Genomic DNA, 24,835 nt, shown 5'->3' with positions numbered 1-24,835 from the left:
TTTAGCCTTAGAATGAGAAGGTTTTGTCTTGATGAGTCCAAGAATGAATTTGGGATTTGAAGTGAAGGTTTTGAAATGTGAGGTTAGATGTCTTGCTTTAGTTGTTGTAAAGGGTGGAATTGCAAGGTTGTTTGTCCAAATAATACATTTGACCTTTGTATCCCTGATGTTGCATTGCAAAGATTGCTTAAGCTGTGAGTGTCTTGAAGCAATGAATTCATGCATGAGCCCTTGAAAGTTCTACTTTTATACATGAGATGGTGAAAGTTCCACTTTTATGCGTGAGCCCTTGAAAGTTCCACTTTTACACATGAGATGGTGAAAGTTCCACTTTTATACATGAGATGGTGAAAGTTCCACTTTTATACATAGGCATGTGAAAGTTCTGAAATCATGCATGAGAATGTGCTAGACCCGACTTTATCTTGCAATGAATGTATGACTTATGAGAAATTCTGACCATTGAATCTATGCACAGGCACCTATCAATCCCGACCTTGTTCTAGCTCTCTAATGTGCATACATAGAGGATTTCTGCCCTTTTTTTTAATGCACAAGGTCACGAAAAGTCCAACCTTTAAGATCAATGCATGGTTATAGACAAATCTGATGTTGTCTTTGGTTTATACATAACTTTCATTAGATCTCGCCTAACTAGGATATTGAGCAAGTCTGCATTTTGGAGGGAAAGTTAGAATCCAAAGTTTCAAATCATTAGTAACAAGTCGACCTCTTCCCCTTCATTCAAAGATGCAAATGATAAAGGTGAAGTCGGCTAGGATGAAAATTGCAACTCTCAAAGGTGTTTGAAACTTATAATGAAGAGATTGAATCTCCCATCCTAAAGAACACTTAAATGTAATTCGATGCAAATGGTAGAGGGGCAGAGTTCCATTTAATCTAGGACAGAATGACAAAGGAGATGGCAAGTATAAACGAAGTTGGGCATTGTTGTGACCATTTCACACATCACCCCATCACAAATGGGGACCCCCTCATTTGCTTTAAGTTTTAGGTTTTAGATAGGTTTGGCAGCAATCAGATCCTAGATTAGGTGAGGTTGAGCTGATTTAGTCCTCAATACCCTGGCGATGAACGATATATGATGATCATTTCATTTGATCATCATCATCAGAGATGGAGACAATGAATGCAAGTATGAAGATCAAACATGAGAATTGAGATGATAGATGCAAGATGAAGGCTTAAACAACATGGAAAAGCCTTTGACGATGATGAAGGACCCTTTGAGTTGGTGAGGTGAGTGCTACTACTTACAAATTTGAACAAAGTTGTGTCACTGTCAGTGACTCCCCAAAACCTCGCCTTGCCTCAGCCTACTGTCAATGCCCCCTCAAAAGTCTGATCAGCTCATGGGCATTTCTTGTGATCCTCCAAAAGTCCAACCAAGGTGAGGTTGTCCTTTTACTTAGCAAGATGAACATCTCTTGAGGTAAGTGCTTAATGTTTTGAAAGATAGAGGTGATTGAGCAAGCAAAGTTAACATCTTTAGGCTCATCGTCAGTGAGGGGTGAGTACCTTGACCACTTCCAGTCAATGCACCATCAAAACTGTGACATCCTTGAATGATTGCCATTGCATGCTCAAATCCCTGCCCAAGGTTAGAAGAGATAATGTCTAAGGCGATGACCATGTTAATGATGAAAGAAGATGAATTCAATGTGTCAAGTAAGATAAAGGAGAGATCAAGGTGGATCACCAAATGAGTTTCAAGGCATGAACCTAATGGAGACTAGAAGCTTTTACTTTCACCAAAGGCTAAACCACGAGCAAGGCATTGTCAATGCCCTACCCAAAAGCCCGACCACTTCCTGTTAGTGACCATGCAAAAGTCTGCCCATTTTCAGTCAATGGGGTCTCAAAATTCTGATCTCTTTTTGGCATTGTTGATGCCTCCCTAAAACCCTGATCATTTCCAGTTGATGCCTCCCTAAAACTCTGATCATTCCTAGTTGATGCTCATGACAAAGCCCAAACTTCCCATGCATATTAAAAAGCCTGATCACTTCTTGTGATCATCAAGATTCATGATCAAGGGGAAGGAAGATATGTGTGAGCGCTAACGATTGAAAGAGGGGACCACCTAGGATAGACTTTGTTTCAAATTTAAAAGACAAAGCAAAGTTGGCAGCCTAAGCGTTGGGAATTGAAAATTGTAAAACAATAAATGAAAGAACACAAATTGGTGGCTTAATTCAATCAAGAGACACACCCCTTCATCGGCTAGAAAGATAGGTTGATAATTTCATTTGATCAACAAACCATTTGCAAAGCGAATTACCATCTAAGGGGAACGATTCTGATCATTGCAAACAGTGATCTGGTTTCCATTCAAGCAAGGCGTATTCATCATTGTAAAGATCAGTCAATTCACCTTCAAGGATTAGCTAATTGATCACAATCAGTAATCACAGCGAACTTACAACTTCAAAAGGAAGCGAGCAACATCAGCAATCAGCGAGTTCAAGGCTCAATATCAGTAATTACCAGTTCTGTCACAGCGATAGCACATTGAGACAAGGACAGTTTTGTCAAATTGAGGGCAGATTTGAGGTTACCAGTCAGTTTAAAATTCATTTGTAGGTCTGAATCAGGTTATTTTTGATCAGTTTGTTGAAATCAAACCTGAGAATGATGCTGGTACTGCTTCAGGTCTAGGATTTTAAAGAGGTTTCAGTCATAGAATACTTCTTGCATCATGCTTTGATACCCTTGAATTGATTATTTAACACGCTTTAATGCAAAATTAATTATGATTAGATGATTATTTTCAGATTTTGACAGTCTAGGGTTTATATTTACGTCTAGGGTTTATATTTACGCGTAGGGTTTTAGCAATTCATTGAGATCTTAATGATTTAGTAAACTTCTAAGAAGAAATTGCTAACCTAGATGCATCTTTAGATGTTGTAGACATTAAGGTTATATCAAAACCCTAACTTACACACCTCTTTCAGGTAGAGCATGGCAGTCCCGAAGACATGAGCAATCTTAAGGCAAACCCTCATCAAGGAGGACTCGAAGGGAGTGATGCCTGAATCGAAGATCACATCATTTTGGAGCAATGTAGGAGACACCAATCTTGGCTAAATTAACATGAAGAAGTTCCAAGGATCATTATACAAAAGCAGGCCATCCGGAGTCTCAAAGAGAATGATCGAGAGTGGGAAAGTACATGCAGTAGGTTTCCCTCCGACCATCCAATGCAATGAATTGATAGTTTAGTGTGCCAAACACTATGATGCCAACACAAGAACGATAGTAGCACCTGATGGTAGAGTATTGCCTACCTATCCGAGATAGCCATCAGTGAAGCCTGCCACATTCCGGATCACAAAGGCATGGTCTACAAGAGCAAAGAACAAGCACAAGCAATCTATGATGATGATCTCGACATATGCCTAGGCATAATTAACAAATTTTGGGTATTGAAAAGCAGACCCGACATATCAAAGGTACCCAAAAAGTTGCACAAAATTGATTTTAAGGAAGAGTTTGGTGATTTGATTACTCTACTCAACTGAGTTACGGGAAGTTCGTAGGCATTTCAATTTGAGAATTGGATGTTTTACTTCATGGAAACAGTGTCAACTGGAAGAGAAAAGATCAATTGGTTGAGAATCATAAGTAACAACTGTGACATACAGTTGAAGAGGCTTGAACGTACTTAGACATTTAACATAAGTTCGTACCTCATATATTCACTTGCTAGAGCTCATGAATACGTGGGATTAATGTATATAGGTCCAGTTGGAATGGGAGTTGGAGAGATGAGAGCATGTGAATCCTACACACAGCTACACTACCCTGGCAAAGCACATTACAAGAGGGTGAATGATGTTTTCACCATGCACTTGACAAGAACGTTGCAAGGCAGCATCCATCAAAGACTATTCCCGCAGGCAAAAGAGTTAGTAAAGAAATTTGGTGCTTGGTATATCCAAGTTCCCAAGTTCACATATATAAGAATTCAAGGATACTCTTGTCTGCCATACATGCTACCACGCTACCCAATCAACAAGATGGTATTGCTGGAGTTGGTGAGACAGCCGATCACATATGATAAAGTGCAAAAGAATAGACACAAGACGGGGATTGCTTTTCCCATCTCAGTTGGGCAATAATAGAAGTGTGTCCATCCTTGGAGGCAGTTGAGAAATTGGAGGAAGAATTGAGATCCTATTCCCTTATCCCATATTTCTCTAGAGAAAAATTTGATCCTTACGGCAACATGGGAAGAGCTAATAGAAGAAGGCATACACATAAGCTACAATTGGAAGACTATTGGATGAATGCCCAAGATGATTTAGAGATACGGAGGAAAATGTGTTCAAGGCTACTGATTGACATCGCCAGGATGTGTAAAATTTTCAACATTCTAGATCACACACAAGATAGTGGAAGACGCCTCTAGCCTGTATATGAAAAAGAGAAAGACAAGAAGGTAGAGGTCAATTGGATTGATGTTGAGATCATTGATTTGAAGGACTTGATGAAGCCAATATTAGCCCAGACACGATGATGGGTAGACATCCAAACTCATAAGTTGAAGAGCCAGAATGCACAACTACCATTTGATTTGATGGGAGAGTTAGACTCATCTGATGAAGAAACATAAAGCATGAGCGTGAGTGGAAGTGCCACCCAGTCAGTTCACTCCAAAGGCTCAAAGAGGAAAGAAAATTATAAGGAAGGATCCTCACACAAGAAACATAAATCAAATTCAGGGTGTCCTTCTAGTAGTACTTCTTCCATACATGAGGTAGAGATGAATTAGGCAGCCGACAAGGAGAGTCAGGTACCCAAGGGAAGCATAGATCGTAGTGTGAATGAATCCATGGAGTCTACAATCCAAAATAATAGATGTGAAACGATAGACAAAGGGAAACAACGCCAAGTACAAGATAATTTAGTACCACATGAGCAAGCTAGCAATAAATAAGGTGAAGATTTATATGTGGCTATAGAAAATGAAGATGAAGAGGTAACCTCTCCACCTCAAGAAGATCAACAACTCAAAGAGTTTTAAACTTTTAAGTGGGAGAAGAAAGATCCGCTATCCCAGCATGGCTTAAGGAGAGATTGACAAAGGAAGTCATAGTGGTATAGGAAGAGCCTATAGATGATTTAGACAACCTCCTAAACAAAGCTCAAGAGAGAGTTGAAAAGAAGAAGGCCACTAAGATGTCAAAGATAACAAAGGATAATACAGGATCTTGAGTGATACAAATTGCCACTCCAAGGGTAGACAAACTTGAAGATGAGATCACAGTAGAAGAGTACGATTTGGAGACTATTGACTTAGGTCCTCCCACCACTGAGCAGGCAATGGAAGACTTGAATGATACCGTGATAACAATCCATGATATGTTGAAGCTCGAGGTAGAAAAGAACAAGAAGCTCGAGAGAGAAGTAAGTGCATTGAGGAACTACTTACAACAGTTCAAGGAACCAATAAGGCAACATGATCCTTCAAGCACGCCTCCATCACGGCTTCCTCTAGACTCAGTTGATAATTTAGAGAAGATGAGAAATTCAGTTCATCTGATGGAGAATTGGATAAATAAGTCTTTCAAAAGGGCAAATGCATTTGTGAAGGAGCTAGTGAAGATATTTGATAAAGTTTTAGGTGTTCTTGACAAGACTCAAGTCCTCATGGCAGCTTACGATGCTTTTACTCTCACCAAAGATTACACCATGCCGAGATTGTAAGCAATGAAGAATTTACCTAAGTAGACTTTGTTGAATGGACGAGTGTTGAAAGGACAATTATTTGATTTCTAGCAATGGTATAACTTGCTCTGAATGAGGAAGACCATGTTTGAAGATATCAATAGTGGTTGCACTAAAGTAGAAAATGCAATAAATGTGATACATGATAAAATTGTGGAAGTAGCTGAAATCATACTTGAGAAAGAGATGAATGAAGGAATCCATATAGATGCCGATCAGTTGATTGAGAAAGTAGAAGTCACGTTCATTGGGACAACCGGATCACCTTCAGAGAAGTAGCTAGAGGACATACACTATTACGATTAGTAATTGGTAAAATATTTGAATATATTAACAAATGATCAAATGATCATTAAATAGAGTACAAGGGATCGATGTTTCTAAAAGAAACAATCGATAACAAATGAAAAAATTAGAAACTTCTAATAATGTACAAAATTACATTATATTGACCATTAGTAACTAAAGACTAAGATATTATTCTAATACCCTCCCTTAATGGTCAATTTGTCAACAACACCAAGCTGCCCCCTGAATTTAGCAAACTTATCCTGGTCTTGTCCAACTATAGTAGGACGAGACACTTTTCCCAAAACAAGATCATCAAGATGACGATATTAAAAAATCGTTAGCATGCGCTGCTTCTAGGTGTTATAATTCTTGCTTTTGAATCTTTGACTACCTTCCAACATTAAGTTGGTTAATGACGCCATTGTGCACGCTCCCTAAGGCACGATAAACGATAAATCTGAAAAGGCGTGAAACTAAACAAAGGTAGAATTAGGTACAAACTTCGAAACAAACGAAGTACAATTGACACGAATCCCAAGGTACGAATGTCTGTAGACCCAATTTTTTTTTGACAAAGACCTAGAAAACTTCTCGAAAAACCCACAAAGAATATGTAGGTTAAATCTGGATTCGACCAAAAAACTAGAGGATTTCGAAGAAACCCTAGTCGAAGCTGGCAGAAAAATATATTTTTGTTTAAAATGCAGAAAATAGGGATCAAAACCCTAGCCGCCAAAATCAGAAAACCTAGATAGAAAATCTATAGAGGATCGAAAAATCGTGTAGGCCAAACACGGAGGTTGCAAAAAAATAACAGAGCCACGGAAAAGAATCCTCATGTCGTAGGAAAATACTGAAAACAGGTGCGTGAAATGAAAAGAAAGGATGCACGAGCACAAATAGCCGTCCAAACTTGGACGCGAGTAGACTGTGAGCGCCCAAAACGCGAGTTATCTTGAAGTCGAGCCAAACAGCCAAAACGAATCAGAAAAAACCGTCGGATCACCTTCAGAGAAGTAGCTAGAGGACATACACTATTACGATTAGTAATTGGTAAAATATTTGAATATATTAACAAATGATTAGATGATCATTAAATAGAGTACAAGGGATCGATGTTTCTAAAAGAAACAATCGATAACGAATGAAAAAATTAGAAACTTCTAATATTTACCAAATTACATTATATTGACCATTAATAACTAAAGACTAAGATATTATTCTAATATGCACTCATTCATGGTACTTGCCAACAAGACTAAAGATTTTGGGCCAGGATGGGAGAAAACCTTTGCCTCTGCCTTAGACAAGGTGAGCTTCATGGAAGATCAATTGAAGAATGTACCTCTTGCTCCAATAACTAAGATTGAGATCATAGTGTCCAAATTCGTTGAATTTGCAACAAAAGAAAAGGATAAGGGGAACAAACTTGGATAGTTTGTTATGATCCCATTTGGCGTCCTTTTTCTCGTTGGAGGTTTTTTCCTCGAAGTTTGTGCCAAATGGATGTCATATTCCCATTGGCTGATATTTAATGATTTGCAATAAGTTAGGTATTTGTTATAACAAACCCTAATTAGGGTTTAGGTGGCAAGATCTTGGCCCTTGTTTTTGATTCAATCTTGACCATTCATTGTATTTGAGAGCACTATATAAGTTCCACTCATTTCATTTGTAAAGGATCGATCAGAAGAGTTTTGAAGAATTGTTGCTTTGATGCTGCCAGAAACAATAAAGTCATTGAAGTGTTGGTGAATTATTGTGTTTTGGAGCATTTGCTTGTTTCTTCATCCTTTTATGAGAGAACTTAATATCTAAAAAGGAAAAAAAAAAGAGATAGAATAAAATTTGCTTAAGTATTTAGATGAATGAAAGACTCATGTGCATGATCGATGGTGAAGCTCTTATTGTTCATACTACTAATGTTTCATCAATGGTGAAGTATCTTGTGTAGTCTATTGAACTCATTTTAGCCAAGCTCAACTTCAATTACTACTTCTTCATTAATATGCTTCATCTTGATGGTATCTATGTTTGTGGTAGTGATTTGAAAATCATCAGCTACCCCTAGAAGATTGCACTAGCTTTATGGAGATGTTCTTCGCATGTTAAAGCAAAGCTTAGTTGAGCCTCACTTGAAGTCGTTCATTATTCTTGCATTCCTAGTTTTAGTCTGGTAATCCTAAAACCTTCATCCCCTTTTTACACTTTTTCCTTAAAAGATCATTAGTAGTAGTTTGAAGAACTTCATCGCAATATCATTTGTAAGAATAGCGTTCCTTGTGATTAAGAATTTCCATCTCTTTGAAGAACAATTACGTAAGTCCCTTTGGAGGAGCAGCAAACACATCAAACCATTGAAGCTATCCAACACGTCAAGGCGCCTAACATTGTAAACCTTGGAGTCGTCTCAAGTGATCCTTGTGTTCAAGAGAGGATAGAGTATTCAATACTTTATTTTGTGTTCGATAGTGCATAAAACACACATCAACATGCATTATATGGTGCCTTGATGCCTTGATAAACCTAAAAACAATACATGAATAGGCAACATTTGTGTAAACATTACATGGGCATTTGATGGGTCGAAAATCATACATGCACAGGTGAAAATTCTGATTTTATACATGAGAACCCTAAAAACCTGAAATTGTGCACCTCCAAACTTTGATTTCTTACATGGCAGCAATGGAAACCTGAATTTTTACATAAAATGGCTAAAGATCTGATTTTGTGTAAAGTGAGCTTGCAATTGAGATTTTGGTGGATGAATGGCTTGAATCCCCAAAAGATTGGATTAAAAGATATAAGTTTTAGGAATTATCACAATCAATAATCCAACAATCAATGTATGTATACTTCTAAACTCAGCCCCTTTCAATGCAAGAGCATGGCTAAAATCTGACCTAGGTTATCTATACATAAGCACTTGCAGTTCCTGCCACCCTATGGATGACCACTGCATAAACCTGATTTTGTGCACGAGTGTTTACAAACTTAGAAATCATACATGGCAAAGGCAAAAGTCCTATTTTATGCATGATGGTGGCTGAATCCTTAGTTTGTGCATGTCAAGGTGAAAAATCCGAAATCCTGCATGACAAGGTGAAAAGTCCGACCTTTGTTATCTATACGTGATGAAATGTTCCTAGTATTATTTCCCAATTCCTACTTCTAATTCCCTTTTGTTTCTGATTATCAAATGTTTCGAGACTTGCAGTTTATCATATCTTAATTGTCATGAAATATAGAATGCAAGATAAGAATGGTATAGTAATTGGATTGAGCAACAAAAGATCAAATTGCAGAACTAACAGACTTCATTAGCATTGGGAATAGCTGACCTTTTTACAGCAATAGTAACTGTGAATAGAAAATGCGATGAGTCTCAACAAACAAAGTCAAGTTTGATAGCAATCGGGAATAAGAGGATTTGATTGGTAATGCTTAGTCTTTCTAGGCGCTAGCATTGCATCAACATATTATTTCAAATAGGGCCAGTCCCCCAAATATCCAGAACTTCTTAAACCTTATGCATAGCTGAAATGATTTACCACGATATTTACCAAAGCCAACCTCTCTCTATGTATAGACTTTCGCTAAGCCCAATACCTCTCACGGCACACCCATGGAACTGTTCCTTCTAGAAGCTACATCCCAAACTAGTTTCACCGATGAAATGAAGAGTATGTTTGTGCTCAACGTGTATGTCATCTTCACCAATAGTCTGCCAGATTGAAGAGATTATGCGATTGCCTTCCAAACCCCGCAGCTGTGGTATTCTTCTCTGCGTTAAAGATGAGAGTTCACTATTCCAACCATGATCCTTATTTCCACACTACAACATCATGCGATATCAAGAGATAAATGCCTGAAGTGATTTCGACGATTTCCCTCCAAAGGAAATCGTCCCAAATTCCTCACGTTAGAAAGAATAAATAAAATGATAGCCAATATCACGATTATTAATTGACCTAGGCAGATAAATAACCAACTCGATAATAATATAAAAGGTCTCTTATTTTAATCCAAGGAATTCACTAGTCATTTAGCCACGATGTCATAACATCCACCCTCGATATGAAATATATATATAGAATTCACTAAACAGGATAATGCCGGCTCCCTTTATTATTTGGGCAAGATCATAAACCTTCGAACTCATGCCAAATTTGTACTACAACACTCATAATAAAATATTCTTATTCTCCGATTTCAGAATATAAATTTTATGAACTTATACTATCTTGATATCAAACTTGATGATGAAACTTATCTCATGTTTGTCTCCAAAGGAGACTTCACAAATTTGGCACAATTGTAGACTCCGACACAAATCACCTCTTTGAAGAACCAGGGTTTCGTCCAGCTCTCCTATCAACTCCTGAAGGTTTTCGTCTCCAAAAATCATAAAACGTTTTATCAAATCAAGCATGCCCTTGTTACAACACCAGGACCTCCTTATAAAGCCCTCCAGAAAACATCTAGAAGATCAAGTCGACTAGAGAACTCTCTTAAATAAAGTGACCTTATGATAATATTTTATTATTTTATTGTTATTTAATTAAATTGATTAATATTAAGTCATTATTTAAATATTTTGTTTATTTTTTGATGACTTAAGAAAAATCAATTTAATTAATAGTCACTTTAAAAATTGGGGACATTACACATGAGGTCTTTCAAATTCTGCCCGAAGCCTTTTATGCATACAATAGGTGAAATCCCGCCTAGGATGGGATAGCTATCTAGGTAAAGCTGGCTAAAGGGAGTTTTTCAAGTAAATCAGAATCAGACCTAATTCAAAATCTCGAAGTGCAGATCAGTCCTAATTTGCAGGCTAAGGCAGAGCAGAAAATTAAATCAAATGCGAATTGTGTTGAGGAAACATGAGCACTAGACTTTATATTTATACCTCCGACTAGAGAAGGAATAATTTTGATTATTGCCGTGGATTTGATGTAGTGAAGGAATAATGTTGATGACAATTGTGGATTCGAGGTAGTGAAGGAATAACGTTGATGACTGTCTTGGATTTGAGGCAGTGAAGGACTAATATTGATGACTACCGTGGATTTGAGGCAAGTGAAGGAATAATGTTGATGACTATTCAATTTTGCCAACTTCAACACGTAGCCTATCCATTCGCTTTCTATATCTGCTGATCTTCATTTTCAAAGTTAAGGATGTGAATGAGTTCATTGTTTCTTCTTTTCTTCATTGATCAACCTTGCTATCTTCATGCTTGAGGTGTGGATTTTAGCAAGTCAAGGATAATTTCAAGTCATGAATCCGTCTTTGTTGTTTACTTTCAATATCAAGATCCCCATATTCAATTCATCAAGGCATCCTCATCATTATTCATCGAGGCATTGGGTTAGCATCGTTCACTCATCATTGGCTTCAAAACCATTCAAGCATTTGACCTCCACAAGGTGTGGATTCTGGCAACTCAAGGAAAAATGCATTCTAGGCTGAGGATTTGAGGAAGTGAAGGAAAAATGTCATCTAGGGCAGGGATTTGAGCAAGTCAAGGAAAAATCACCTCTTTGCCGGGGATTTAGGCAAGTGAAGGAAAAATGTCATCTAGGTCGGGGATTTGAGCAAGTCAAGGAAAAAATTATCTCACTGCCAAGGATTTGGGCAAGTGAAGGAAAAATGACCTAACTGTTGGGGATTTTGGTAGGTGAAGGAATATTGTGATCAAGATCATGGATTTGAGCAAGTCAAGGAAAAATTCTTCCTTGGTCGGGGATTTGAGCAGCCCAAGGAAAAATTACCCCTACCTCGTCACTCACTGATTGCTCTTGGCATAGCCTATTCAGCGAGGAGTACATTGAGAAGCTGGGAGTGCTCATCGTCAACTTGCAGAAGAAAAGAAGTGAGTTACTGAAGCTGGTTTAATTTGGCAGGCTGTCCCATAGGCTATGTTTAGCCTCGCGGACTTTAAAATTTTCTATTTCTATTCTATTCTATTCTATTCTATCATCGCATAGACCTTGAATTGTCCTCATCAAACATTTCACCTTAGTTGATTGATCACCACTTCTTGATCGTTTCTTGCCTCTGTGCTCCAACCTAAGGATGTCTACTTGCCTGCTTGACTGCTCATCACACTTAAGACTCATCTCTGACCCGACCTAAAGGTTGCATTGTGAAGCATCGCCCAAGGACTACCTTAACCCTTACCTATCATTTGACTCTCACTTGTCACTTGAGCACTTAGAGCTGCAAAGAATCCAAACTAGTCTAGAGGGGGACTTGACTACTGCTAGATTGCCTGACTTGATCACATCCTGACAATAAAGGCATTGCATCCCCTCACAAGCAGAGGTTAACAGATAAAGAAACTACTGCCAAATGAAGCAAACAAGGCAAAAGAACTAACCTACGAGCACAAAGTGGGGGTCCCCATTTGCAATGGGGCGATGTGTGAAAATGTCACAACAGGATGCACTCTAGATAATCTTGCATATGTTTGCCAACACTGTCATTTCGGTTGTGGGGACTTTAGAGATTTGAATAGCAGAAGAGAAGTCATCATGGTTTTACCTAATGCCATGCCTTTTATGTTTGGTTTACTGCTAGTTTTGTTTTTATTTATGCATGCCTATAACCATCTTTTATCTTCTGTCTTTATTTTTTCAATATTCTCCTTTACAGGGTACTGTTTTGATGGGAAAAATACAAATATAAGCAAACTATTATTAACTTCACGTTTGTACTTAAGAGATTCCGCAGTTAAAACTGGGGTACACTTTGCATTCAAAATCTGCACCAATCTAGTCAAGTGCTCAACTAACATGCTGTGCTGCTATAGTGACATATTCAACAGTTAGTGGGAAAATAATAGCTTCTGAAGCATTTAGTCACATAGCATCTTATGATCGAGGAGGTCAATGAACATCTTTATATTTATAATACTAATTATTATGATGTCAACCTATAACTATGACCAGATGTTAGTGATCTTTTTGATGGATTTCTTCTTTGTACTTGTAAGCATCTCATTTTATCATTTTTTCCTTTTGATTTCCTATTCTTACCAAGGTTCTGTCAAATAATGACAATAAAATATTTTCTCATTTCTTATTGGAACTCTTTTGCCTATGACCTGGTTGATCTAAAACATTTGCTGGGTACAAGTTTTACGATTATTTTCTTAATAACATCTGTATGTTCTTCTCTTTTTGCTTGTTAATATGCAGATATATGCTACAGAGGCAACTGCTAAGGTGGGCCAGCTTATGGTGGAAGAGCTTCTTGCCATGCATTTAGAGTTTGTACAGTTATATGGTCTATCAAATACTGTGTTACCTTTATGGTTGGACTTCAGAGAACTTGAAGCAACATCAGTGAAGTTACGAGAGAGACTGTATGGGGAAGATGGCATTGGTATTGGGAACTGGCACCCCTTATACAGGTATATGCCAAAATTAACTGTTTTTTAATAGATTTTTTTACATGTTGTAGTTGGAAGTTTAAAATCAGCCTTGTTTTGATCTTTTATGCTCATCATCTCTTGATAAAATTTCCTGTCCGAATTGAACTTCAATTTTACTATCATCCTGCATTCAACAGCATTTTGGCAGTATCTGTTTACTTGACACCAATTTACCTTTTAACACCAAGTCATGGTGGCACCGAGAGTGCTAATGGACTGAAGGTGGCATCAATCTCTTAGTACCCACAATTAAATGACTCATTTTATCTTCTCTTGGCATCCTTTCATTTTCTATTCTATATAGTTTTTACATAAAAACATAACACATTATTGAGAGAGACAAACTTGTATAGTTTAACATGTCTTCATATAATTTTGCATTGTATAAAACCTTCCTGAGTAAAACTCTGATTTATTCTCTATGATTCCCTTCCACCATCGAGTCTATGCAGTGGTATACTGCCTGCATATACTACAGAAGCAAGTATCTTTCTTGGGAATTTTTCGGCAAACCAAAAGATAAAAATATTTTCAAATTTTTGGAATAAAATTAGGAACCCAAGAGCTGTAGGAAAAAAAGGAAGTACTAATGCTTTAACATCTAAAGCCATCCTAATTGCATAAAGTAAAAGAGTTGAATGTAAAGGAGACCGTACACCATAAATTTTGAAATATAGATTTTCCTAATTTATTTTGAGATCATTGATTACAGTGCAAATTGTATAGTGCATTGTGTTGGTGTTTGTTTTATCATCTACCAAACATTAGAATAAGATACCCAAAAGGTATTCTATCCTCTTCTGAAAAATCATTACTGATTCCAAGGTCTATATGTGTGAACAAGCAACTTTAGTGGGATAGCTACTTGGGTAGTATTTGCTGAAAATCTCAAGGGGGACTTACGTTTACAAATGTCTTTCAAGTTTCTGGACTTAGATAGATTTATCGATTTTAGGCTCTTTCTCTTTTTTTTTTTGGATTTCGAGATTTAGACTTTTAGAAAGGGAAAAAAGGATAGGGTTTAAGAAAGCTGATCTAATCCTACGAATTCTGGAGACGGTATTAATTGGGTGCTCTCGAGAAACCAAACTTTGCTTTGCCACACTAAGGACAACTACACAAAGCCGGTGCAATCTTCAATGGGTTGTGCTTATGATCGAAGTTTTGGCATGCATAGGGGATAGGCTCAGACTAATTTTGCACAGCGAAATAGAAATCATCCATTCGCCAAAAGTATGAGCAGAGATACAGCGTCAATTAACACTTATCAAATCCTTCATTCAATTCTAACAACATGAAAACAAATGTAATTTAACTTTAACTAAAGTGTTGAGGAAATTGAAACCATGCTAATCACTCAAACAACAGAGATTACAAAGCCTTAAGAGAAAGCACATGCAATATATTATTTGAAAATATGACCTTCACGCAACAATATATCAAAAACCTCACACTCTCCAAATGAGAAGAGGTAGCCTTATATAGTTTTCAGAAAAATAATGAACGGCCAAGATCAAACAGTGATCAAGGGCCTAGATTGAAAGTTACAAACCCTAACTAGGGTTTGTCATGTCCCCTCCTTGATCGTCATATATATATCAATTATTGTTATTAATTAATATAATAATTACCAAATAATGATTATTTGAAAATTATTTTATTTATTTAATTAATATTTATTAATGTTTATTACTAGTAATATCTTGAAATATTTAAATAAAAAAAAAATTAATATTATATTATAAACATAATTTGATGGAAAAATTGACATTGATGACAAAGAAGATTGTATGCTTACTATGTTCTGAGGATGCCTTACACATACATATGCAGTAATATATATGCGGTGATAAAATCAGTATACTGTATAGTGACAACAACAAACAGTGGTCAAACTAAGTGATAAATATAGGTGACAAAAACAAATAATAATATATTTCATAATATTTAAAAGATATTCATATAAATAAGATTCCTCTTCACTTTCTACGGTGGATGCAAAGACTGTCAAAACTGACATGGAAACAGTGGAAAGCCACGTCTTAAGAGTCTTAACATGGTCAAAGTTGGTTGAAGATCGGTGGTAACCAAAAACCAAACTCTAAGATTTTTTGATAAAAAAAGGAAATATACTTATCGTGGTCAAAACATAAATCGCATAAGATTGAAGTTGCTTTTTTCCTATGCGCTGATAATTACAAATCATTCTATGAATCGTTTTTTTAACTAATAGTTATGAATAGCGGCGATGCATTTATAAAAAGAAAAGTTAGAAGGGACTTGACTCTTCGTGAAAAGGTAAGGAAGAGTATATGTATATATTCAGATTCCGGTCCCAAGTAAGGAGGATATAGAGAATAATACAATTCTGAAAAAATATAATTTAGATGGGAATAAATGAATCGAACAGCAGAATAAAAAGACAAAAGAACTGTACAGATCAGATCAGAACTATTATTAATTACAGGTAGTAACATCCTTGTTCTTGGTGGTATGCATGGGGTGTGCTTAATATGTTTGCTTAATATATGAAGTCCGATAATATTCTAATGCAGAATTTAATAATAATATAAATGTAGATAGTAATAAAATAGTTATATATATAGATATTACTATAATAATTATAATTATTATAATATTTTTTTAGAAATTAATCTGCAGTAATGCATAATAATTTATACAATTGGTAATTAATAAATATGTAAATGATTTATAATGAATCAGAATAAAATTAATTATTTAGTATGATAGAGTTAATTATCCATTGGGGTAGACGAACAATTTACTTAGTAGCTAATTGATCGATTGAACTATGGAATATCACTGATTCAATTCACGTTAAAATAGATATGTCTCCTAGTCAACCTAGTTTAAGTCATAAGTATATTGAAATAGCTTAATTATGGTTAAAACAAGCCTAAACCTAGTAGGGGACATTACAAGGTTTCTCAAAACACTATCAGTTTGAAAGAATGAGAACATGGCAAGTGGCACAACTGCTATTGTCACTGAGGTGAGTGTCCAGTTTCCCCTTTTGCAGATTCAATGTATCTGGACACAATAAGCCTAACCTCTTCCATAGTGACACTTGACAGGTTGCTAATCTAGAAGTCGACGATGTCCACATCATCAGTACACGTGGCGAGGATGCCTTCCCACTCAACTGCTTGGACAAGAAAATTCTCGTCAATGAAGAGAAAACTTGCAATCCTTGAGAGATCACCCTTATCAATCATCCTCGAGTCTTTGAAAAAGCTCGACTGAATTCTGGCTCTCAGGTTCTCTGCCTGCAGGTGTTTTTCTCGTATACCCTCTTTCTTCCAGATCTCTGATGCTACCCGAAACACCTTGCTCAAAATTTCTCTGACACTTCCTCTATCTCAAAACACTTAGTTTTGGATTTCTTTAGGACTTCAATCCTGGTGACCAAAGCATAATACCAAGTGTTAAAGTCATACCTATCCCCAGCCTGTATGACACCTGCATCTACCAAGCTTCGTTTTGACAGACCTCGGATAACCTTCAATTGTGGAAGTATTTCATCTTGAATTTCTTCAACATCTTCCCAATTTGCAGCTAAGTCCTGAATTCGGCTGACCAATGAAGAAGCCGACTCATGTGCTGATACTAAATTTTCTACAAGTATGTCAACACGTGTTGAAGCATCTGAGATCCATTCCTTAGCCTGCGTGAATGTGCCCTTCATGTCCTCATAATCTTTCATTGACTCTTGTTGAAGAGGCTGCAGAGGGGTGACTGGTATCTCATGATTGAGTGGCCTGGTTAGATGGAGAACATATTTCCTCCACTGCTGATTGTCTTCCTCAACCTTCTTTCTTTTCTCCTTCTCCTTGGCTAGCCTTGCCTTGAGGGCGTTGCAAGAGTCGTCAAAGTATTGGACTTCTTGGTCCTGGGTAGGCTTACCCAACTCTACAATAGTGATCTTATAATCCTCCGGGGCAATATTGTCCCGAGTTTTTCCTTCCTTCGGCATAGCTATCTGAATTGTTCTAAACCCTGCACTATCCCTCTGAATCAAAGAGAATTTTCTAGCTGGCTTAGGCGGCTTAACTACGACTGGTTCGTTCACCTTTGCCAGAAATGTTGTTGTATTCTCTTTAGAATGGGTTTCATTAGGAACCTTAGCCCTTATCCTTTCTCTCAACCAATTAGGAATGGTTGACTGCTCCACAGTATTTTGATCAAATCCATCATCTGTCCCTCCTAGTCCAGTAACTATACCATCAAGGAAAACTACTGGGGACTTAGGCTCTTCAACTTTTGTGGCTGCATTTAAAACTTGTTCCTTGTCCGGGCTTTGGACAACTTCTCTCATTATTTCTTCAATTGAAGGCACTCTCACTTCATTATTCCCCATATTTGTGTCCATCTCCTGCTCTTCAACCGCATTCTGGTCAGGCACAACAGATGCGACACTCAGAATGGAATGACCTTCGCTGGACTCACGTCTCTCCCCAACAACTTTCTTTCCCCTGGCCTTTCCAGAGCTTCCAACTAATTCCTTCCTTTTCCGGGACCCAACACTCTCTGGATTCCGAGCATTGCCTGCAGAGATACAAGGGTTGGAGGATAGAGAGTCATCTATTCCCATTAAATCATAAGTCAGGGCAACACCTTTGGACTTCAATTGTTTCGTCTTCTTAGATGTCCACCACTTGGAGTATTCGACCACTGATCTCATGAGGTTTGCCAAATCTGATTTCTCTCCTTCTGACCAATCAACCAAGGCCAGTGGCTCATTCCTCATCTTCTCAAAGCCTGTTGAAGCTCAAGACTGTCTTCTACTTGATTAGCAACTCTGAATACTTCCGTTGCTCTCACCATGCTCAAGGGAATCCTTGACCAAAATCTCCTCCTGATTTCGAAACTATCGGTTGCGTGAGCTCAATAATCTTCCAAATCAGCTCTGTGCTCGAATGCCATCCCTTCTACCCTTTTCATTTTATGGAATGGATCAAAGTTCTTTCTTGCTTTGTACTGGTAGAAAGGGTACCAAGCCAACTCTTTCTCTGCAGTGGCAACGGCTTGTGATTACGGGCACGTCTCTAGTCCATTTCCAATCGTGAGAGAGGAGGTTCCTGCCTTCTTTTGCTTATCTCTTTGAACTGTCATATAGCCCTCTAGTTGCCTCACAACTTCCAGTAGCACAACTCGGTTGGTAGGGTAGGCTGGGAGCTTATAAGGAGATCCGGAAAACCCCTGAATTTTGATATAGGTGAACTTCGGGTATTGAATATACCAATACCCGAATCTGCTTATGAAGTCCATAGACTCTTGAGTGAGTCTCTGATGCAATCCACCTTGCAGTGTTCGTGTGATGTGCATCAAGAACGTATCATTTACCCTCTTGAAATGAAACTTTTCTTCCATGTGAAGCTGGGGATAACAGTCATACACAGGAAATTGATTATCTTTATTTCCCACTTCCCCTCTACAGGTGAGGCCTCTGTATCTGTAGGTTCTAGCCAGAGAATAGAACAAGTATGAGCTCATGTAAAAGGTCCTATCCGCCTCCAGATTTCTCAACTGGCTGTCCAAGTTATTGCTTATCATCCTAGCCTAGTCTATCATCTTAACTCCGTTCATTATTTCGTTTATGAAATAATACATCCAAGGCTCAAATGGAGCGCCTTGAGGATTACCCATTATCCTGTTCAACAAGACAATCATATCTCCAATATCCTCTTTGAAATACGCCCTTACCAAGCTCTTCGTCTGTAGTTTGGAAGCACCCTTCCTTGGCTTGTCCAGCCAAGAATGATTGACGATGGCGTCGTACTCCTCCAAATGATCTTGATACATTCGATCAACCTCATCCTTGGTCACATATATAGCATTATGATATTCTAGAATTCTGAAAGCTTCCCTTATGGCCTCATCACTGATGTTTGCCAACATTCTTTCATCTGGTGCGACAATATCCCTATTGACAGGGTTGTAGTGCTTAGCGCATTCAACTACCAACTCTGACATTGCATGGTAGGGAGGAAGCCGACAACATGCATGATACCACTCTTCATCATCTTTCAAACGGTCACGGTAGGTACAAGGTTATCTAAGCCGAACATCTGCTTCTTGAACTCCCTCAGATTGATATGCCCGAGGTTGGTATCGCTCATATTCTTCCATTTTGAGTTCATTCTTGATTCAGGAGGAGCATCCTTGTCTACTTGGAACTTAATCGTGCCTGAAATCTGCGAATAAACATGAAGCTTCAGCTAGAAAATCAGAACTTAGATTAAAAATTCGAGGTTTGCGAATGGCTAAGTGCTTGGAACTTTTACTTCACTTTCATACTTAGTCATGAAGATGGAATCTTCACATGTAAACTCCCCACTCTAGGGACATTTATGATTGCAATCCAAAAACCAGGTTCTATAACTATGAAAACCCTTATCCCATTTAGTCCAAAAATGATCTTTCTTACTGAAAATTTGGATAAATCCACAAAATCACCTCTAACGAATCTGGAAAACTCAGAAAATGTAATAAATCTGCATTTAAAACCAACTTTACCTTCGAATGAATGAGAATAAGGCGAGAGGATAGAAGGAATTTCAAGAAAACTCAGAAAATTTGACAAATCTGCCTTCTATCAGCTGGTTCAACTCCAAAAATCTGCAGATATTTGATAAGAATGAAGTTGATAAATCAAACTTTCTTAAAAAGATCGCTCAACCTGCAAGAGATCACCTTGCAACACCTCCAATCTATAAAATCTTCTTCGAAATGACCTCAATCTGCAAAATAACTCTCAATATTTCTCTTAGCTTGCTCAGAAAGTTCGAACTTTTGTGTGAGAATGAGTAAGTGAAGAATGTATTTGTAATGAAGTTCAAATCTACAATTAGAAACATGCAGATCTTTTCCAAATCATGTTTCTAATTCATCCTCAGTCCATTGTATCCACAAAGAAAGTTTCCATTTTATACTTCAGTTGGCTTGTCATCTCCTTAAGTTCCAAAATCTTATTCTTGTGCAAGTTTCTAAATTGATTTTAGTCTATATATCCGAACTTGATCTTTCAAATATTCTCCTAGAAACTTTCTAATTTGGGATTCAGTTCGAGTTCCATGAAGATTTGGATGACATCACCAAAGAATATTCCTTGTTCTCAATACTCTAACAAGTATTGGTTTAACCTTTGACTTAGGCGGACTTTTGAAGCATCTTTCTTGTCGCTTGGAGGGTGGACTTTTGCTTCACCAAGTATGGCAGACTTTTCTTCTTCCTCCAAGGCGGACTTTAGAGACTTGGCATCATGGAGGGCGGACTTTTCTACTACCTCCAAGACCAGGGCGAACTTTTGGAGGACCACCACTTGGCATTTGAGAACTTCATCATCATGCTTGCTATCTCCTCACCCTAAGGTGGACTTTCTTGCCTTGAACACCTTTTTCTTTATCCATAGGGCAGACTTTTGGAGCATCTCTTCACAGGGCGGACTTTCTTAGACATCCACTCATCTGCACCTCGTGCGGAGTTCGGAGGCTTCACCAAGTAGGGCGGACTTTCATACTACCTCCAAGGCGGACTTTCATGACTTCACCAAGGCGGACTTTTGGGAGATCACCAAGTATGGCGGACTTTTCTTCTCCATCATTAGCACCTTGGGCGGACTTTTCATCACCTGCCATAACACTCACCATCAATCATTAGCTAGACTTAGAAAATATTCAAAATTCTACAATTTCTTCAATTTTAACCAGATCAACTTGAAATTTGAAATCCATACTCAGGCAAACCATCTAAAGTGTCATGACCCCTAAAATGTAGGAACTTAGCTTTTTAGGTCAGAACTTGGAATTTCTCGATCGCGATCAAAGCAGGTCAGTGGTATCAGTGCAAACCCTAGGTCCCCACTCAAAAAAGCAAAAAGCAGACATCCCTAAAAAATAGGGAAAACTTTCTAAAAATAGCCATACCGGGGATTGGGCTAAAAATGCCAAAAACGAAACTTCCTAAAAAATAGGAAAAAGCAAACTTTCTAAAAATAGAAAGTTGTTCAAATTCGTTCAAATCAATTGCGTTCTTCGTCCTTTGGTTTTTCTAGGCACTTTGACGGTATCCGGACTCTGTTATCACTTGACTTGCAAAAAATGACTTTCAATCTTTTAGACTCAAACCATTCAAAACTTGACAGGACCGAGCAAAACTGAAGCGGAAGGCCACGGGCACTAACAAAAACTTTAGAAAGCAGGAAATGAGAGGGTCCCCATTTGCAATGGGGCGATGTGTGGAAAAGGTCACAACACATTGCTACATGGTTCGACTTTGTTCTACCCAATCTGAAGCTTGATGATTGTGTTACTTGATACCCATTCTCCATTATTAGTTTACTGATCAATTGTGTGTCAAAACTAAACCCATATTGATAGTCTCTCCAGAATGAGTAATAATGGTGTCATGGCCTGGTCTGGTTTTTCAATCTGAAAACTTATTGCAGATTACTCATTATTTTATATGTTCCAAGATAAAAATGAATAAGTTCTTGACAGAAGGTAATTGAGGATTGGATTTGAAAAAGGAACAGATTGGCATATATTTAAGGAAGCAAACATCTTCAGACACCTTTCAGCTTGATGTCGCTAGTAGGAATTCATGCAATCAGAAGTTTCAAGAGTTGAAGACAATGCATGTGCACATATACTGAGTGACTTTGCAAATAAAGAACCATGTTTAACTGGATAGACAGATGTCCAGCCAAACAAATGTGATGACATCGCATGGAAGAGAATGATAGTTTGGATGAGAGATGATGTTTCGATCAAATATGTAATGGCCCTTTCCGGAATTTATAAAGTATGCAAATTTTTTTTTTTTTTTTTGATTTTTGCAAACTGGAATAAATATGAAATATAGGAATAGCTACTAAATTCCAGTAATAAATACTGAACAGCAATAGTTAAACCCAAAATAAATATGAAAATTCCTTACATATCCAATGCTCTTAAGTCTTACTAATATTGCAGCAATCTAAATGCTGATTGAATTCATTGCAAGGTACAAAAAATACTATATATTACCAACAAGTCTGATGTTCCCTTCTCGAGCATAATCAATTTGAGAATAATCAGCTTATTTTTCAAGTTTTTGCATAGGCTAATTGGTGAGCTAGGGAGAACTCCAACTTTCTTGGAAATCACAAAATTGATCAACTAGTAGTTTTGTTCATGGCAATGAGTTTAGGTAATCCCGATGAGCCTTATGATGCTTTTAGAATGCAATTTACTCTTTTTGGGAGCTCTCCAAACTTCTTGGAGAAGCATGCTGTTTTTTAGATAGACGCCAAGTCATTTCAATTCATCATCCAAGTCCTCAGATTCTTTATGGTATGGTCAGAATTTCATATTTATCTCATTTTGATGCTTTCTGCAACTTGGGTGAATAATTAAATAATTATTGCTTGAGTTGTCCTAAGGAGGAAATATTAAAAAGACAACTAACGTATAATTATTTATTAATTTTTATTTAAGTTGTGTCCTAGGCACATGTGGGCTTTGCTCTCATGAAAGATTATTATTTAATTTAAAAGAGCTTTTGGAGGGAAAGTGAAATTATTATTTCTCCTAAAATGTTATAAAAGGAGATTGAGAGCTCATTGTAGAGTCTAGGTATGATACTTTTTTTGCTTCTACATTTGAGAGAACCTATGTTCATCTCTTATTTTATCGAGGATGAAAACCCTCTTGAAAATATTGATTTTGGGGATGAAAACCCCCCTAGCTAGTCTTGGTGGTTTCATACAAGAGCCACGACTGCAATTGCAAGTGAAGTTCAGTTTGGTGCTTCAAGTTTGAAGGTATTTGATATCTTTTGATAATTAATTTTTTGGTTTGCTAATGATTTTTTTTGAGCATTCAGCTTTGGAGGATTTTGGAGTGTTGAAAGGTCATACCGGTCCTTTCCTATTGGCCATACCATCCGTTATAGGCTGTATAATGTGCAAGTGTTATTTGCTCATCACAAGGTATTGAAACTTTCTGTTAGCCATCCCTAAATATCTAGTTTGTAGGCTGTACTAGGTGGAAGGGAGATGGGTCTATTTGAGGGGCTGTACAATATACTTGGGATGTACTATGTGTAGCTGGGTGTGTGAAGCAGGGTTAAAAGCACTTCCTTTTTGGGGCTGTTTATCGATGGAGGGGTGATGCCTGGGTTTGGGAACCCCTACCCTCATCTCTTAGAATGGGATTTCTCATGTAAATGTGATTTATGAAGCTTTTTGTGTGTGTTGTTCCAATTTTACAGTCATATTAGACTTTTACAAATTCTGATTGCCTTCTAGCAGCTTGTTAATATTCAGTAAATATTCAGTTCCAGCATTATTTAAACACAACCAAATAACTCTAAGGTTAATAGCTCTTTCTCTTTGGATTGACTGAGCCTAGAAGAGATCATTGTTAGGCGGAGTTGCCATTGCTCATGGTGGAGTTTTGCCTAATATTCTCCAGGTGCTTCTGCCCAAAAAGGCTGCCGCTGCTTTGGACAAGGAGCCCAAATCTCCCAAGAAGAAATGAGGGACACTGAATTTCAGGTTTATGGTTTAAATGGTGTTTTGTAACATCACCTTTGTGTTTATTTGTTATCCATTATTTTGTGTTTGGTTTGGGTTCGGTATTGCAGTTCAAGCTGCTGGTAAGTTTTTTAGAGGTGTAAGCATGTGTTAAAAGTGCAGAGAGTGTAAATAGCATGATTGTCAGACTCAATCAGACTTAGATTTGTTAATTTATGTTTTATTGAAGAACCATTCTATTTTTCTTATCTTATGTTGTTTCGCATTAATCATTTTCCAAATATTTATTTGAGCATGTCAGGTGGGAGCCACATCCCTATTTTAACCGTTGTTGTTAAGTTTTCATTATGTTTTTGGTTGCAGGTTTTGTCTAAATGTCCTTGACTGTGGTTTGGCAGCCTTGTTGCATAGAGTGGCAGCCTTGTTGCCTAGATTGGCACCCTTGTTACACAAATCAGCACCCTTATTGCACAAATCAATGTCCTTGTTGTTTGGATTGGTGTCCTCATTGCTCGAATCAATGTCCTTATCTTGTGCAATTGTTTTGTTCATCTAGGGTTTCCCTAACCTCTTAAGGACAACTAATATTGTGTAATCTTTCCATTTCATGCACCCACCTCCATCCCCTTACCTTCTAGACCCTCTAAATCAAGAGTAAAACATTCCTGTCCACTCCATCTTATAATCCACTCCCACTCCATCTCTTGATATCCTTCCAAATCAAGATTAATACATTTTGTCCCTTGATTTCCCTCTTGGAAAATTTATGAATTTAAGGCCTCCCATCCCATTTGGGAATCCACTTTTAT

At 37.5% G+C, this 24,835-nt stretch overlaps 1 protein-coding gene across 1 annotated transcript in view; it reads left to right on the top strand.

Moving 5' to 3' along the window:
- Positions 1-24,835, top strand: part of LOC131069396 (uncharacterized) — a 152,001-nt gene that overhangs the window by 11,906 nt on the left and 115,260 nt on the right. The window contains exon 3 of the mRNA XM_058004794.2: positions 13,254-13,468. Coding sequence (XP_057860777.2) covers positions 13,254-13,468 — 215 coding nt within the window. The remainder of the gene's footprint in view (positions 1-13,253; positions 13,469-24,835) is intronic.

The sequence above is a fragment of the Cryptomeria japonica genome, chromosome 10 (assembly GCF_030272615.1).
Source record: "Cryptomeria japonica chromosome 10, Sugi_1.0, whole genome shotgun sequence".
Taxonomy (NCBI): domain Eukaryota; kingdom Viridiplantae; phylum Streptophyta; class Pinopsida; order Cupressales; family Cupressaceae; genus Cryptomeria; species Cryptomeria japonica.
This window is presented reverse-complemented; position numbering and strand designations above follow the sequence as displayed.